Source organism: Nannobrachium achirus (assembly GCF_963921795.1).
Source record: "Nannobrachium achirus genome assembly, chromosome: 11".
NCBI lineage: Eukaryota > Metazoa > Chordata > Actinopteri > Myctophiformes > Myctophidae > Nannobrachium > Nannobrachium achirus.
In genome coordinates this window covers 31,533,929-31,553,450 of record NC_137820.1, presented here as the reverse complement: position 1 = coordinate 31,553,450, position 19,522 = coordinate 31,533,929, and the positions used below count along the sequence as shown (strand labels likewise).

At 44.7% G+C, this 19,522-nt stretch overlaps 1 protein-coding gene across 1 annotated transcript in view; it reads right to left on the bottom strand.

The window, feature by feature from the left end:
- The window catches only part of dusp8a (dual specificity phosphatase 8a), a gene marked incomplete at its 3' end in the record, with an annotated part of 121,930 nt that overhangs the window by 90,084 nt on the left and 12,324 nt on the right, over positions 1–19,522 (bottom strand). The window contains 1 exon segment of the mRNA XM_080736377.1: positions 3,437–3,890. Within this exon segment, the coding sequence (XP_080592503.1) occupies positions 3,437–3,676 (240 nt within the window). The 5' untranslated portion in view covers positions 3,677–3,890.

The window sequence follows — 19,522 nt, the reverse complement described above, 5'->3', positions numbered from 1 at the left end:
TTGTGAGCTTGGAGGTCGGCTATTTTCGATGCTTGATTCCTACACAGAGAGGGCAATTCTTTCAACATGAGATGCTGCATTCAAGTTCAGGAGAGTTTGGACAAGGCAATGTACTTGAATGCTACCTTCTACATGCCAGGTATGGCATGGTAAGAGGGCGTTTGCATTTCTTTCACCATAGTAAAAACTGAAATCATGGTCCGGAGAGGGCACTTTTTTATATAGATGGATAAAAGGGAAGGGGCTCAAGCCCCATTTGATGTCTATGTGCGCACGTGCCTGTTGACAGGCTTATATACCGGGGTGCCTTTGGTATTTATAGTTTGGTATAAGGTTATAGGTTTGGTATAAGGTTATAGGTTTGGTATAAGGTTATAGGTTTGGTATAAGGCAACCTTATACCTTTTGGTATAAAGGTTAAAAGAGGTGCAGGATGATAAATCACCAGACCATGCAGGAAGCAAACACAGCTCACAGTCAGTCAGGCCTAGGGATGGGACGATATGAAAATGTCATATCACGATTATTGTGACAAAAGAAATCGCGATTTACGATATTATCGCGATAATCAAAATGCATTATCCTGGGGCGGAACATTTGCCAAAAAATAGCAGATCTACAAAAATGTGACGCACTGTTAGCTTGTAGATCGGCTATTTTTTGGCAAAGACATTGATAGAGAGTGAAAAAAAAAGACTGTATCAAGTACATATTATAAATACCTTTTACCAATTCTAGAGGGTTTAAGTGGTACCGGATATGCAGCTCGGCAAATAAAAGGTGAATTGATCCCAGTGCATGACGGAAGACGATATCACGATAAATAAAATCTCTGCGATACGATTATCGTGAATGTTTTTTATCACGATAAACGATAATATCGCGTATCGTCCCATCCCTCGTCAGGCTATGATGTGATCAAACAGGAAGTAAAAAAAAAAAAAAAGGGTGTATCGACGCTCCCCAAAAGGAAGAAAGAAAAAAAGACAGAAATCCCCGTCTACATTTCCTCCATCCTGGTCACCGCCGGCCCGCCTCCACGAATAGAACCACAACAATCAGTGGCCTTATTGTGTCATAATCACTGCCACGCACACACACACACACACACACACACACACACACACACACACACACCGCAAAACACACACTAAGTACTATAGGTATTGAGCCGTCAGGCCTTGAGTGCAGCTGGGGAGAGGATGTCACTGTATGGCCGCTTTCCATATCGTCGTTGTCGGGTGAAAACCTTATATGTCCAAAACCGTTCGTTTTGCATTCATCAGTTTCAAAATTATTTAAACTGGTGAAAACAGCAGATCTACAAACACACAACGCCTCGCGGTGCGAGGCGTTGTGTGCTTGTAGATCTGCTGTTTTCACTACTTTTGTGCGACGGCCTTGTATGATGAAGCAGGGCTTTACTTTGCGAAAGAACGTACAAATTTAAAACTTGGAGATACGAGGTTTCCACCCGACAACGACGTTATCGTTGTTGAGACGCGTAAGCTACCATCGTGCAACACCGGCTCGGTTAATGCTTGCATGTACATAAACACGTACACACACACACATTCACACGCTGCGCGTGTATGTGCACTTGTGAATACTTCCGTGTGTGAATCCATGAGGGTGTGTATGTGTGCGTGTGCGTGTGCGTGTGCGTGTGTGTGAGTGCATGTGTGTGTGTGTGCACATGCATGCGCACGCTTGGGTTTTCCCCCCCTTCTAAAGTTCCTTCAGTTTCACACAGCGGACTAAAAATACAGGAGTTAGCATGCCACACGGACGGACGGACATGGAAAAAAGGCTGTCATATTCAGAGCAGAAGTCATGGAAAACGGGAGGATCCGATTTCAGGGCCACTGATAAAGCAATAAACCGTACAGTAACTAACGCCCGGCCGTTCCGCCAAATATAGCCGCGCGCACGCTGATCTGGCGCAGGGTCACATCAGAGACAAGACAGCAGGCCCCAAACGGTAGTGGAATACGGACTGTTCGCAATTCATGCAAAACTTCCCAATGCTTCCAATAATTGTTCTGCTATTTTTGAAAAATCATTAGAATTTGAGTATATTGAATATAAAGGTCTCCTAAATCCTATCAGGGTTCTGAAAAAAAACGATGTTTCTATGTCAGTGGTGCTCAAATCTTTTCATGTGAAGGTATTTGGCCACGGACCCCCATCTCAAAATATTTAATTCCAGGGACCCCCAGAAGCAAAATTTGAGTTACAAATGTTGGCACCGTGAGCTTGTATATCTGCTATTTTTCAATAGCTAAAGTATAACATAACTCCAAGTCAGGGGGGAACATGGGTTAATATTCAAAAATAGCAGATGTACAGATTGTATACCTGCTATTTTTGGATATCCAAGTTTTGCTGGGGACCCCCTGGATCAATGTTTACCCTGGTATCCTATGTTTCACTGTGCAGATTGCTATCTACTGTAGGTGGCATTTTACTTAGACAGATGCCAGGTTCATGGTTTACTTCTTATTCTAGTATCTTGAGGCACTGTTCTCTCAGCCTGATAATTTTACCTTGCTTATTCTAAGTCGCTGTAGATAAGAGCATCTGCTAAATACCTGAATTGTACATTTTCAAAAAAAGGGGCAAAATGTCATACTGATAATCAATTGTGACAGATCAACTACCGTATTAGCCCGAATATAGTACGACTCTGATTATCATTTTGGGGAAAAATATATACGTTTTTCATAAAGAAAAACGTTTTTATTGTAAAATTATTATAGAAAAGCTCATACAGAGATAACATTCTGCTGTATTGTATTGCATTAACCATAAAAGTCAAGCTCTATTCAAGAACAACATTCACAATTCAGACTCAGAATCACAATAAAAAACACTACATTTCCCATCAAGCTTAGCGGCCCATTTCATCATTCAGATGCAACGATGCATTGTAAACAGGATCCATAGGCTGCTAGGCAGCCATCGTTAGCTTCAGTTGATGTTTGTATTAAACTTCCACGCTAAAGATCAGATGTGCGCCCGTCATCCACGCCGATGTTCGCAAGAACAACGCACACGTCCCGGTAAGTTCAATGCCAAAGCCATCCGACTTTGCCAAACGGGAGGTGAAATAAGCCAAGGTCCAAATTCCGCTGCGCAATATGTAGTGTACGGTAACTACCGTAGGAGCTCGCAAGGGCCATGACGAGAGCAGGGAAAGGTCCTGAAAGATACATAACGTATCTCTCCAGTGAAAGTCTAATCCCCAATTATAGGACAACCCCCTATTTTGAGGATATGTTTATTAGAATAAAATGTCGTCCTATATTCGGTATTATACGGTATTCTGGGCAAAAAGATTTGGGTTAGACGGAAAAAGATGTGGTCCAAGTACAGAGACAAGTTTATTATGTCTAGACCCAGGGTGACCCTGATGAGTTCAGGAGGAGGAGCTCACCTTGACCTTGCCGTTGGGCTGCAGCAGCTCGGTGACGGACACCTTGTCCTGCTGCAGCCTCCTCTTCACCAGCTTGGAGCAGCACACGTTGACAGCGTTCTGCACGTGCGACGCGTTGTACTCGGAGAAGGTGCGGCTGTCGATGACCAGCAGCCGGCCCGTCCCGCGCTGGATCAGCCCCGCCAGGCGCTTGATGTCCATGGCGCTGCGCTTGTGGCCCTGCCCTTTCTCCCCTGCCATGACGATGACGATGCCAGTCAGTCGGTCAGTCAAGTCAAGTTGACCCCCTGGGGTTCAGCAGGTCACAGGAGATGGAGGAGCAGGGTAATGGGAAGAAGTGAGTGGGGTTGTTGGAGACTGCGGATGATGAGGAAGAGGAGGAGAGGTCAGCAGATGAGGAAGGGAAAGGCGGATAGCACCGGAGCGGCCGTGGAGAGGAGGTCCATCATGGTGCCTGCAGGTGAACAGAGAAGGGAGGAGGTGGAGAAGAAATGGCGGGGGGGAAAAGAAGATACCTTTATTATCCTGTGTGGGAAATTCAGTCGCCCAGAGGCAGCATAGCAGTTAAGGTTACAGACTAAGAAAGAGTAAGAAAAAGTACTGTTGTGTACAGCACAAGGCAACAACTTTAAACAAAAACAAGAAGCATCAACTATAAAGTGCCCATTACAGTCAGTACTTCATACCGTAAGTTTCTCACCGTATCTCGCGAATAATAAATACATCAAAAAATTATCAGTGCAATGCCAATCAAAAAAGTGTCTGTTCGGTCAGTGCTAAAGCGTGAGAAGTGAACGTGCTCACAGCTGAAAAACAGCACAAGAACCCCATCCTGGGAATGTGATTTGTGATTTGCACAGATGCATAGCAACCCTTGGTGCTGCAGCTCCCAGGGTCAGCATTTTAAAAAGACAGAAAATACAGCAGAAAGAATATATACATCCTACTACTACATGTTGTATGTATATATCCTACACCTACAATACTAAAAAGACGAATAAAATAAAACCAACTAAAACCAGTGCAACCATAGTGCAATTCATCTGATTCAATTCATCTGCCATGATTCAGTTCATCTACCATGACGGTTAGAACTCAAATAGTTCTGCAGACCCCCAGCCACACAAACATATTAAGAATCAATCATGGTTTAATTTGTCACTCAACAAATTTATGATCAGCTATATAGAATTAATGGCGGCGAGATATATACATATCCGTATGACATCTGTAGCGTTGATTTAACAGAGTGCAAACATTTCTGCAGAGTTAACAGGGGTAAATTAATTATTATTAAAAGCACTAAGATAAGCTTTTACCGTGCACCCATATAGTAACCTCGTATAACAAATGTGTGGCATTGGACGGTTGGTCTTGGCAGGCAGAGACATTCTAACGTGCCACTGTCACTTCTGAGATGCTGGCGGCCATCAGCGGGCAGTCAGATCACACATCAAGGGCACAGCTAGCCCGACCGGTATCCGCCTGGACGATATATCTGATGTTATTTTACTTTTTTTTGGACAACATCGGTATCAGCGGTTATGCAGCCGACGAGTCCTACATTTTCCCTAGCTAAATGTGTCTGTTAAAAAAATAGCAGATCTACAAGTTCACAGGGTCCCCTGGCACATAACATCTTCAGAGCTCACAACGCGTTGTGAGCTTGTAGATCGGCTATTTCCACTATCAATGTTCTTTTTGAAGTATAAAGTCGTGAAATATGTCATATCTGCCAAGTGCAACTTCAAAGCCTACAAGCCAAACAGAAATGTAGGCTAATTGTCAACGACAAAGACATACCTAAATTGTTAATCTCAATTATCTGAGAGACAATTCATTGTCATGTAAAATGTCATAAATCGTGACAGCCCTATCCTTGACAGGAAAACGTTTGAGAACCACTGGTCGGAAATGTGGATCGGCATCAGACACAGAAATGGTCTCAAGAAAATCTCTCAAAAACAGATGAAGCGCTACGCTAATGGAACAAAACAGAGATGGCGCTGTTTTTCATTTGATGATGGGTGCCCAGATTGCAGAAATGGTGGCATCAGTCCAGCTCTATAATCAAGGGCATGATCACCTCTGGTCCTCTGACAACGTTCCAGTCCAGTCATGCTGCCAACGCGGTGGTGGAAAAAAGTACTCACATTTCTTACTTAAAGGCCCGCTGACGCGCCCCAAAATTAAAATAGTATGATACAGAAGGTCACGTGGTCTTTCTGAAAACGCTCTGAAATAGTCGGAAACTCATGTCACAGTGTAATCTGCCCCTCACTCCCCAACAACAGCTGACCACTGACCAGTACAGTAAGTAGTCTAAGTACAGTCAATTAATTTGATTGGCTTATAATTGCGCATTCCCACAATGACATCATAAAAATATTAACTCATATTTTAAGATGACTTTTTAAAGTGACAGTACCCCTTTAGGTGACAGTACCCCTTTAAGTAAAAGTATCAATATTGCAATGTAGAAATGAAAGAAATACAATACAAGTCAATTCAAAATTGACTCGAGTAAAAAGTACAAAAGTATTGGCATCAGGGGCATGTACTTAAAAATACGAAAAGTAGAAAGTACTCGTTATGCAGAATGTCCCCATTTCACATGTATAAAAGTATTTTGAAAATATCAGATCTACAAGCAAGGTCACAATGCATCGCATCTGTGAGCTTGAAGATCGGCTATTTTCAAATGGTGGTTAATTTATGTCTTCTAATAATCAAAATCTACAAAGTAACTAATAACTAACGTTTTCAAATAATTGTAGCGCAGTAAAAGTACAATATTTGCCTCTGAGATGAGATGCAGTGGAGTATAAGTAAAAGTACTGAAAACTGGCAATTATCCAGTAAAGTAAAAATACCTAAAAAAGATATTAAATGAAAAAACACGGCCTGTGCTCAGGTATCCCGAGGGTATCCAGAGTCACCAGAAAAAAGAACAGAGGTTTTTGATGAATCTATCATGGTTAAAATTGAGTTTGAAGTTACAATGGGTCTGTATAGGAAGGGGGCGTGTCTGATCAAATGAATATTAAATATCTAAATACTGAATCAAGCAACTTAAAAACTGTCAGCCTGAGTAGACAATGAAATGACCAAAAGTTTTTTTTTAAAAGTGGAATATCCCTTTAAGTACAGTACTTGAGTACCCGTATTTTCCGGACTATAAGGCGCACTTAAAAGCCTTTAATTTTCTCAAAAAACTGCAGTGCGCCTTATAGTCCAGTGCGCCTTATATATGGATCATTCATTGACATTGACATTCCCTTTAGCACAGCTCCATCTGTTGGATGCATAATGCAATGGTAGCGTCTATTATGTGCGCCTTATAGTCCAGTGCGCCTTATATATGAAAACAGTTTGAAAATAGACCATACATTGACAGTGCGCCTTATAGTCCGGTGCGCCTTATAGTCCGGAAAATACGGTAAATGTATTGTACTTGGTTACTTTACAGCAGTGCAACAACAACGCTGGCTGGCTGAAAACAATGCCACCCAACTGCTTCCACAGTGTGTGACGTGTGGGACATCTCAACTACGCAGGGGCGTCAATTGGGTATGGCAGGGGTATGCAGCTGCCATACCCTGGGTCCAGGGGGGAAAATAAAAGTTATTTTTAAAGTTATACCATGTAACTTTTTTTATGAAACAAATCTTAAAATTGTCCTAACTGTTAAATCGCTAAAGTTTTAGAACACCCACTCCGTTATTTTCAGTTTCTAAAGCCTTCTCTTTATATGTTTTCTATGATCCTGACCGGGCCCCGGTTTTCGCGAAAAAATTACGTCATCATACACTACCGGCCAATCACAGCGAGGGTTATACACTGCCGGCCAATCACAGCGCATCTTGAAGTGGGGTCGCTATGGCGGCCATATTTGTAGTCGCCCGTGTGTCTCTATACTTGGGTAAAGGTAACCTCGCCTACCAGGCAGGGTGAAGGAGTCTGTTTCTCCGGAATGCCCGAACGCACAGGAACCAGGGACCCCTCTAAAGATAGATCTCGGCGAGGTGGAGGCAGACGCGGGGATGTGAGGCCCAGTCCGCGGCGAAAAACGGCCGAAAGACGCGGACGCGACCGCGGTTTGCTATGACCACTAGGTGAGCAACTTACACAGTATAGCTTTAAATATAAATCCATGAATGTCTCTTTGTCTATCTGTGCTGGTTATTATGTTGTTAAATTACAGTAAAATAACTACAAATGCAAAATGTTACAAAATGGTCACTTTAACAAGGTATTATAATTATATTCTCCACACTTGTATTCTCCCCATCTTGACAGAACGGTATATTCACAGGTTCCGCATGCCAAGTTTAGCTGCACTTGAACAACCATTCCAGGCTGCCATATCCAGCCCAAGAAAAAATGTAGAAACGGGGGAAAAAATAAAATGTACTTCTTAAAATAAATGTATCATCATGCCTGTTGCTAAGGTATGGCAACATGACTGGTGTCTTGCACGCGCGCGAAGGCGAAAGGCGTGCGTGCAAGACACTAAGGTATGTTGCCATACCTTAGCTTTTTCTGAACTGACGCCACTGCAATCACAGAGCCCACAGTATAGTATGCCAGGGGTGCTGGGTGACTGTGTTTCTGCATTAACAATCTCTTTCTCTCTCTCTCTTTCTCTCTTGTGTCAGGGCTTTGATCCTCTGCCATGTTAAAAATAACCTCAATTCTACACAAAAAGGTGTAAAAGGATATTTTTAGGACCTAAAAAAAAGCCACAGAGATCATCATCCACTGTGATTCTAATACAAAATGGTGTAACAAATGCTATTTTTGGACACAAATTATCATCCACTGGGCTCTACGTCGTTAGCCTGATAAATCAGTCCGCACATCACCACCCCCTGTTGGTGGGTGGTGTGTAGTGTGGACTGAACCCGGAGATATTTTATTTTATTTCAAGCTCGTCCGAGGAGCGGGCGAATTGAATGGGCCAATCAGGGCTGTAGACTTGAGGCACGTGGTAGGCTGGTCCGGTCCCAGCCCCCCCCCCCCCCCCCCCCAGCCCCCTCCCTTCGGAGCTGTTCTGCCCACGTGAGAGTCCCTAGTGGACTCTGATTGGTGCTCTTCTGCCCACGTGAGCCGCTAGTGAACGTAAACATGCAGTCATATAATATGTTATGAGAAATAACGTATTTTTGCAATGTCACGCCACGTCGCCGTCGGGGGCTCTAAGCGTGTGTGTGTGTGTGTGTGTGTGTGTGTGTGTGTGTGTGTGTGTGTGTGTGTGTGTGTGTATGTGTGTGTGTGTGTGTGTGTGTGTGTGTGTGTGACGTCAATAGGCGTTAGCCCGCCCCGCTGAAGTAGAATCTCTGTCCGAAGGATCAGACTCTAATCCCAAAACGAAGTGTGTGATAGAGTCTGACGCTTGCAGTGAGGCTACTACGTCGTCACTTCACGCTAGCTGGCCTCTTTCAAAACTGCCCTGAAAATTCACCTTTCAGGAGGCCAGAGAAGGAGGTAGTTATCACTTCTCCCATACAGGCGAGAGAAGTGATCACCCCCCCCCCCCCCCCCCCCCCTTAGTTTACTCCCACCCCATTTCCCCCCCTACTCTGTACATAGTTGTTTTATAATTGGGATAAAATGAAACCAAATAGATCCTTAGGGATCCATTTGGTTTCATTTTACGCTCTCAAGAGTTAAATTATTGTTAAACACCTGCATTACGTACTTTACAAGAAGTATACACAATTACAGAATATGGAAGAATTGTTATTGTGATTGACCTGTTATCTCTCCTATAATCTCTCAAGAGCAGACTCTGATGCTATCAGATCATATGAAAAGGAACACAACAGAGAGGGTGTTCCCTTTTATTTGACGATGGTTAGCCAGATTGTCTCTTCTATGGTACCACATCAATACAGCAGGTATTGACACTAATGCTAGCCCACCTGCCCCCGGCAGGTAAATAAAACTTTCTGGCAGGTTTCGGGCAAGTTTGCATTCAGGTTGCGGGCAAGTGCGAAACCATGTAGGTATTTGGTATTTTTATTTGGATATATTGAGGTATGAAATTTTATCGCACAGCCCCAGAAAGTAAAGAAATAAGTGTTAAAGCTATACTCTGGAAGTTGCTCAACTACTACACATTTGAAACTTGGAGATACGAGGTTTCTGCCTGACAGTGACGATTCGTTTGTTGCTTGTCTGTCTGTGTGTGTTCGCGCATGCACATGTACGTGTGTGTGTGTGTGTGTGTGTGTGTGTGTGTGTGTGTGTGTGTGTGTGTGTGTGTGTGTGTGTGTGTGTGTTTGTGCGCGTGCGTGAGTGTGTATGTGTTGGTGTTGTTGTTGATGTTGATGGAGAGTCTATCTCTCTCTCTCCGGCAAGGCAGCTCTTGAAACAGGAAACTGGGAGGGGTGAGATAAATTAAGCCAGGGGAATTTGGAGAGCAGGTCTGGACACAGATGAATGGCCCGTGCGGCATCCTCCTGGACGTGTGTGTGTGTGTGTGTGTGTGTGTGTGTGTGTGTGTGTGTGTGTGTGTGTGTGTGTGCGCGCGTCACAGAGATACCTCTATAAACTTGACAAACTGCCTCCTGCTATCTATCACTTGTAATCACCCCCCAATCTACTCCCCTCTCTGACGCCCACTACAGCAATCACATTTAATGTGGCACACACGTGTGCGCACACACAAGCCTGCGCACACGCAGGCATATACACTCTAGTCTAGCTAGGACATAAACATTCAGGATGCTGCTTTTTTCCCCCTCCATTTTTAACCATAACTTTAAAGACGAAAATCTTTATTTTCGGTGCACGGCGCAGGTGCACAACAAAGCATAAATCCCCCATCAAATCTAACTCTAACGCCTGAACCTAACCCCCACATTTAACCTGAATCTTTTCCTACCAGTCCCTAAATCGGGAGATAAGCGACCGTCAGGTCGCATACACAAACTTTAGAAGGCAATGGTAGCCAATCAGGAGGGAATATGGGAAATGGGACAGATCCATGTTGATGACATGACTTGATACTGTGTACCGCTTTGCGTGATTTTAGGGAAAGATCTGTTGGAGCAGTGTCCAAAAATGTGATTTTTCAAAAATCGGCCTGATGGTGGCGCTAGATGGGACAGATGCATGTTGATGACATGCCTGTAGAGATACTCTGTACCGCTTTGCGTGATTTTAATGATTTTAAGGCAAAATCTGTCCAAAAATGTGTCTAGCAAGAATCGGCCTCATGGTGGCGCTAGAAGAGGGCCATGTGAGAAATGAGGGGTGGCGGTTGTGGTTTGGAAGCCAAGGAGTGTGTGTGCGCAAAGTTTGGCATGGATAGGGGCAACGGTGGCAGAGATATGAGTAGGGGAAAAGAGTGACGTGACGTGACATGACTGACAGACAGACTGACAGCCGGTGGAGGTTTTGATAGTAACTGCGACAGTCAGGTCGCAACAAGGTATACGGTATATAAGCCTCTTGGGAGGAGGACCAGGAAAATGGTCCTCACAATGTTTACCGTATTTTCTGGACTATAAGGCGCACTTAAAAGCCTTTAATTTTCTCAAAGAACTACAGTGCGCCTTATAGTCAAGTGCGCCTTATATATGGATCATTCATTGACATTGACATTCCCTTTAGCACAGCTCCATCTGTTGGATGCATAACGCAACGGTAGCGTCTATTATGTGCGCCTTATAGTCAGGTGCGCCTTATATATGAAAACAGTTTGAAAATAGACCATTCATTGACAGTGCGCCTTATAGTCAGGTGCGCCTTATAGTCCAGAAAATACTGTATGTTTCAAATTCTACATGACAGGGACATTTGGCCCTTACAAGTATCGTAATACAATTACACACGCACGCACTCACACCCTTGACAGAGATTAATGGCAGGGTGTGTGTGTGTGTGTGTGTGTGTGTGTGTGTGTGTGTGTGTGTGTGTGTGTGTGTGTGTGTGTGTGTGTGTGCGTGCGTGTGCGTGTCACGGTAAGGTAGGTATGGTATGCTACGGTACACTCCAGTGAAGACCAAACAGAACAGCAGTGGTATTTGAGAATGTAGCCTAGGTGAGAGCCGGTTCAGTCCGCGGTTCACTGGTTGGCGACCACTTCACTTCCCTGGACTAAACAGGGTGTCACGCAACGAGCGGTTGAGAAGGTCACGATGTCAACCAACGCTCGCATGTTGTTTTATTCATCGTGGTGGCACAGTGCTATAGAGGGTGTCGTGAAAATAAATGCCTCGCCTCCCCTTCCTCTGCAAAGCCTAGATGGAGATTTAAACCTCGGTGCCGCGCTGTGAGCTTGTATATCTGCTATTTTTTTAATAGTTAACGCATAAAATAATGGTTAAAGTGGTTCAAATTTACGATAAAACACAAAAGGTTCAAAATATGGAGATCAGAGGTTTCTGCCCCGACAAGCGAGGAAATAGCAGCATGGCGTTACAAGAAAAGACACGATTGTGCTCTGATGAACAGGCTTCACTACTGTATACGGCCTGCTACACATGAAGAACATGGAGAGAACAACAACTGTCTGTCTATGTGACGGAGAAGAACAAAAACATTTACTACTATAGCACACAGCAACACTGAGTAGGTGGGTGAGCTAAGAGAGAGAGAGAGAGAGAGAGAGAGAGAGAGAGAGAGAGAGAGAGAGAGAGAGAGAGAGAGAGAGAGAGCCCTGGTCCAGGGGCGTCAATTGGGTATGGCAGGGGTATGCAGCTGCCATACCCATGGATCCAGGGGGGAAAATAAAAGTTACTTTTAAATATAAATCCATGAATGTCTCTTGGTCTATCTGTGCTGGTTATTATGTTGTTAAATTATACAGTAAAATAACTACAAATGCAACATTTAACAAAATGGTCACTTTAACAAGGTATTATAATTATATTCTCCACACTTGTATTCTCCCCAGCAGGTCAGCTGCACAGGTGCAATGCATTATTGTTAATTGTGGCACGTTTACTAACATGCCAAGTTTAGCTGCACTTGAACAACCAAAAAAATAAAAATGAAATAAAATGTACTTCTTAAAATAAATGTATCATGCCTGTTGCTGCACGTGCGCGAAGGCGCGCGTGCAAGACACCAGTCATGTTGCCATACCTTAACCTTTTCTGAACTGACGCCACTGAGAGAGAGAGAGAGAGAGAGAGAGAGAGCCCTGGTCAGTGGTTTCATGGGAAGGAGTGGAGCACTGCTCCCTAGCCTTTGACCCCCGTGACACTGGGACTGGGTGAGGGAGGGAATGGGCGATGGAGGAGGGGGGGGGGGGGAGTGTTATTCAACAGGACCTCTCTCTCTCCTCCTCCGCCTAGCAACAAGGACGAGGCGGCCAGGACAAGACAACCATGGAGATGAAGCAGCAACCAAATGACATGAAAAGAAGAAGACACCGCTCCGCTCAAAGAGAGAGAGAGGAGGAGGGAGGGAGGGAGGGAGAGAGAGAGAGAGAGAGAGACAGACAGACAGACAGACAGACAGACAGACAGACAGACAGACAGACAGACAGACAGACAAAGAGAGACAGAGAGGAGGAGAGAGAAAGTATAAAACAGATAACTTGTAATTCGTCACGATTGTGATGTTTTCGCCAACGTGCATGGAGTCCCTCTCCCCTCCCACAGCAGTGGTGTAAAGTAACTAAGTACTGTTGTTTCCTGTTGAGATTGGCACATAGCCGAGGGAAGTAGGGGTGCTGCGGGTGCGGCCGCACCCCCTCCCCCACGTCCCACCGCACCCCCCACCGCCCCCCCTAAAGGAGGGTTGGGGGGAAAATATTGCCGATCGGCAAGTAGAGGCTCTGACATCAGTGGCGTGAAGTAGGAGCTATTTGCTACTTCTATTTCCAGTACAATTTCAAAATAAACATGTGTTGAATGATCGATTGTATATACAAAAAAAAGAGAAAAGACTCTTATTTTGAAATGTGCTTCTGGGCACAGAGGAACTGGCTTTCAAAGGACTTCCCTTTTAACTTGTCTAACTTGTCTCTCCGTGCGTAACTGATGATGCGTCATGACATGGACTGATGGACTCGGTGGATTATAACAATACGGGCATAAAGGAATATTTAACAGAACACCAAGACAACACAACCTAGGCTATGAAGACATTAAACATCGCCCTCTGCTAGCCCTGGGGTCCTCACTGGTGAGTCGTGACTCGTGGCTATATGACTTGTAATGATGAAGGCTAGGCTAATGTTTGGGCTATAGTGAACCCTTAGCTATAGTGGCTAATGGCTATGGTGTACCAGAAGCGAACGGCAGAACCAGCTGTTTCCTCCTAACACTGGGGTCTGGACCGATGCGGCGGACACGTTGTATGGGTCACAACGCACTGAACGCAGTGCGAAGCAACTCGTTGTGAGCTTGTAGATCTGCTAGTTTCACTACTTGTGTGGTACAGGGTAGTAATGTCTCTTCACTCTCTTGGTTCACGGGCTAAAAAAGTTTGGGAACCATCGTGCTTGCTGTTGCAGACAGTTGTGTAAAGTAACTAAGGAGATTAACTGAAAAGCTCTGGGAACTGAATGATTTTATGAAACTGGCACTTGTTGTCTGTCTGTTGGTACCAAAAAATCCAGGCTATATCTTGCTGGATGGTGCGTGTGGAGATGTAAGGAAAGCCGTTCCCGATTTTGTTACATTTAGCTAAAAAAGACGAATAAAACATGATAAAAACGCCAAATTTGCGCGCACGAAACGTGCACGCGCGCTGGGCGCGCGTGCATGAGGGGCGCGTGACAGCCCCCCCTACTGTAAATTAGTTCCCGCGGCCCTGGATTGGCACATTTCACCCAGGTTTTTTTTTCATCTCACTCACGTCACTTCGTCTGCTGACCTCACTCAGCAATGAAATAAACAAAAATTAAAATTAAACAATTCACAGGAGGCAAGCAGTGATCACCCCTTGATGTGCACTGTAATGTAGTCTCAAATGCACAACATTGCAGGCACTTTTTGAGAGTGAAAAAATAAGAAGACACGTGTGACATGTGTGATGTGGGCAGCTTGCCCCAGGAAATGTGCCAAGCTCAATAGGGAACAACGGTACATTTACTTATTTCCAATTTCCAATACTTTTACTTCTACTCCACTACATCTCGGATCCAGATATTGTACTTTTACTCCACTACATGTGTTTGAAAACTTTGGTTACTATTACTTTGCAGGTATAAATTATAATGATTATAAAACATACATTAAACGACTTTAGCCTTATTTTATACCTAGGATATTTGAAAAGAGCAGATCTACAAGCTCACAACGCGTTGCATCGCAACAAGAATGTGAGTACTTTTTCCACCACTGCCACACACAGAGTATAGATACTTATACACACGTACAGTTGTGTGTTGTGTATGTACATATATATATATACGTACATATGATATTAAAAGTAGGACATATGAACACAGCACCTCTTTACCTTTAATGCTCTTGCTGTTCTAAATGATATCTTTGTTATGGTTGTTATCGTATTGCTGCTACAATGCTGATGAACGGAGATCTTGTTTACTTGTGTACGAGATGTAACAATCTATCCCACTATTGAATCGGAACAATATGTACGCATTCTGCGCAAGATTGCACTTACATAGCGTGGGTCTTCAACAGGGGGTCCGGGACCCCTATTGGGTCCTCAGAGTTAAGACAGGGGAGCCGCCTAATCTTTGTCTGATTAAAACTTTTTTTTTCTTTTTTCCCTTTTTTACATTAACCACACGAACCCTAGCGTCACTATTCTAAGGGGAACATCCACCACAATGTCTTGTGAGCTTGTAGATCGTCTATTTTCGGCAAAGTGGTCTATTGTAGAGGGGGGTAAAAGAACAGACCAAGTACAGAGCCAAAGGTCAAGTTACGCAGTATTGAGGGTTAAAGTGGTTAAATGTCTGTAAAAGTACAGATTAACATGAATCCAATTTATAATTAATTTATGATGATAGTGGTGCTGTCACATTTTATCTGCAACACAGTTTTATACAATATGTAGTGGGGTTGCCTGCTTCATCTCTCTCAGCTATAAGGGGTCCTTGGCCTGAATTGTTTTTTAAAGACCCCTGCTATATCTGCTATATGGAGGGCCATCGACCAAGCCGCATTAGACCAGTGATTCTCAAAGAGTTTGGGCTCAGTTCACCCCTGTAGGCTGTAATTTCTTTCCCTTTAAAGGAGTAGTTCACCCCCAAAATGACATTTTTTCTATTGATTAGTCACGCCATGGAGACTAGAGTTCAATAATATTTTTAGTTTTTTGTCGCATTCCTAAGACAAAAAATAAATGTACCCCCATTCGTTCCGGATGGGGACCCGTTTCATCCGGAATCAATGGGGGTAAATTTACTCGAATCAAAATGTTGTCTTAGGGATGTGACAAAAAACAAAAATTATTATTGAACTCTAGTCTCCATGGCATGACTAATCAATAGAAAAAAGTCATTTTGGGGGTGAACTACTCCTTTAAGATACAGTATGTCATGAGGAAAAACTGGAGAGAATATCTGTTTCCATTAGTCCAGGGGTCTTCAACAGGGGGTCCGGGACCACTAGGGGGTCCTCAGAGTTACTACAGGGGGTCCTCCAAATATTTGTGTGATGAGGGGAAAAAGAGCAGACTAAGTACATAGTGAAAGGTCAACTTTATTAAAGCCATACTGTGTAAGATGCCCAACTAGTGGTCATTAGCCCTATAGCAAACCGCGGTCGCGTCCGCGTCTTTCGGACGTTTTTCGTACCTTCAGACCCCCGCGTCTGCCTCCACCTCGCTGAGATCTATCTTTTAAGGGGTCCCTTGTTCCTGTGCGTTCAGTAATTCCAGAGATACGGACTCCTTCACCCTGCCTGGTAGGCGAAATTACCTAGAGAAGGGATGGTACAAACGGGCGACAACAAATATGGCTGCCATAGCGACCCCACTTCAAGATGCGCTGTGATTGGCCGGCAGTTGTATAACCCTCGCTGTGATTGGCCGGTAGTGTGATGACGCAATTTTGGCGCGAGATCCGGTCCACGGCAAGGATCTCAGTTTACACACAGAGAAGGCTTTACAGGCTGAAATTCACGGCGCGGATCTTCTAAAACTTTTGTGATTTAATAGTTAGGAGAATTTTAAGATTTGTTTTATAAAAAAAGTTACATAGTACAACTTTAAGTATTGACAGTTCAAGTGGTTAAATATCTGAAAACAGAACATGTGACATGAATCCAAAAAACACTGATGATTGTGCTGTCAAACAATGAAACAATATGGAATCTATGACAAGGTTGTGGGGGTCCCTGCTTCATCTCTCTCTCTCTCAACTAAGGGGTCCTTGGCCTGAAAACGTTGAAGACCCCTGCATTAGGCGTTTAAACCAAAGCATCTCTATTCTGGGGGGAACATTTACCAAGAAAGAATAGCCCCTAGGGTGCCAGCCATGGCACCCACTTTGAGAAACCCTGCATTAGACATATCGTCAAATGTAAATACAAATGTACACACAGCGTAGCGAGAATATACAAAGGCAAATCTCAAATAGATGGGAAGGAAAAAAAGGAATGCTATAATGACACAACATGGCAGAAAACGCCCCGCGATCACAGGGAGATTCCTGCTGCATCACAACACCACACAGCAGAGCAGCTAGGGCCCACATATCAACACAACACCAAAACAAAAACCACCACATTCACACCGGCATACATATCATACAATTAGCCTATATACCAGTGTTTCTCAACCCTTTTTTCTGCATGGGCACACTTTTCATGTCTCAAGAATCCATGGGCACAACAAACATAATACGGGGGTGCAAATGTTGTCACTGTCGGGAAGAAACCTTGTATCTCCAAGTTTCAAATTTGTACATTTCTTTGCAAAGCAAAGCCCTGCTTCATCATACAAGGCTGTCGCACAACAGTAGTGAAAACAGCCGATCTACAAGCACACAACGCCTCGCACCGCGAGGCGTTGTGTGCTTGTAGATCGGCTGTTTTCACGAGTTTAAATCATTTTTAAAATGATAAATACAATACTGGCTTTCAAGCAGTTTCAAGGGGCACACTTGACCCTTCTCAGGGGCACACCAAAGGTCCCCAGGCACAGTGGTTGAGAAACACTACTGTAGGCTTCTATCAAAAACACACCTCAAAGTCAAGGAGTTGAAGGCGTTGCCGCGTGCACAGTATCGATATCATAACATCTAATGAGGTCACAAAAAAACATAGACAAATGTAGCTCAATCTACAGGACTGTACGCGGTTGCCAATTCTGGCAAACGCAAACGAAACACTTGTGAGCCGCAGAGCTACAGTACATACACACGTTATACAAGGCATACTGACATAGTGACAGACTTCTATCGTGTCGTGACGTACGAACAAGGTGTGAGCTGCTGCTAAGTCAGCAGCGGCACGGAGAGATACATACATCAGAGTCATCGTCACGCCAAGCCAGCAGCATCACTACCTGCTACCTACCGCATCATTAACATGATGCCAGAAGCCTGGCCCTGCGGGATCTCTCTCTCTGTCCCTCTTCTCTATCCTTTACCTTTACGTGGTGTCGCAGAGCGCCTCAGTCAAGCACAGCATCGTCACCGCAGCGCTGTCCAGGGATGTAATCATCTCTGTCTCCCTTTCATCCGCTAGCGAGCACACCACCACCACCATCATCATCATCTGACGCTGCATATGTCTAATAATGGCGACCGAGTCTGCAAGAAGCTCTCCCTGCCTGCCTCCCACTCTCTCTCTCTCTCTCTCTCTCCCTCTCTTTCTTCCTCTGTGTTGCGTCCCTCCTTCTCTCTATCATTCTCGTTGTGTGTGTGTGTGTGTGTGTGTGTGTGTGTGTGTGTGTGTGTGTGTGTGCGAGGACCAGTGATGGGGAGGGAGGGCGGGAGGAGGGGGGGGGGGGGAGAGACGGGAGAGAAGGGTGCTCAGCATATAACGCTGCTCTCTCTCTCTCTCTCTCTCTCTCTCTCTCTGACTGCAACAACAGAACAGACCTTCATCACAGTCAGCTGCTGCCGAGTATTAGCACTGTACGGCACTCTGATGGAAAGGAACAATGAAAGCAGGTAGGAGGTTGGAGTGTGTGTGTGCGTGCGTGCGTGCGTGCGTGCGTGCGTGCGTGCGTGCGTGCGTGCGTTTGTCTGTGTGTGTGTGTGTGAGAGAGAGAGCGCAAGAGAGAGAGAGAGAGAGACAGACCAAACCCTCTCAGCGTCCTTACTCAGCATAACCCATCTCCTGCATCCCTCCCTCCCGCATCATCATCCTCATCATCCAGGAAGGAATACTGTGGAGGGAAAACAACAACACCCCCCCCCCCCCCCCCACACACACACACACACACACACACACACACACACACACCTAAAATAGCCAGCAGCAGCTCAGCATGAGGCTCTCTCTAACTCACTCACTCACTCACTCACTCACTCACTCACTCACTCACTCACACACACAACAGTGGGAAAACAAAGATGAGAGAGGGAGAGAGAGAGAGAGAGAGAGAGAGAGAGAGAGAGAGAGAGAGAGAGAGGTAGTGAGAGAGAGAGATTGTGCTGAAGCTGAAGCAGATTGAGTTGGTTGCCATAGGAACAGCGTGCGGTGGCCGGGGTGAGCCGCGGGCCAGGCAGGGAGGAGGCCGGGTTGCAGTGGTCCCACCTCCTCCATACTACACACCACCTCTCATCATCTCCGTTAGAGACCCTCACCCTGACAAACACTTGGAATTGTAGGTATAACATTTAATGTGACTCGGTTCCACCGATGAATATTGTGAAAATAGCAGATCTACATGCTCACAACGCCTCGCGTTACAAGTACAGCACAACAAAGTTCAACAGTTTAACAAGGGGAGAAGATGGTGCAGACTGGATGGGAGTTACCCTATTCTATTCTAGAGTTCTCAAATTCTGTCCGAACCCTATCATACCCGAACCCGACCCGACATTTAGGGTAGGGTAGGGCCTAAAAAAGTTATGCTAATTAGTCGGGCCGGGTAGGGCCTCTGGCTCAATGAAAAAATAACATATATTTTTGTATTATTTTATTACTATTACTCTGTGATAAGAGTTCTCAAATTCTTTCCAAACCCGACCCGACG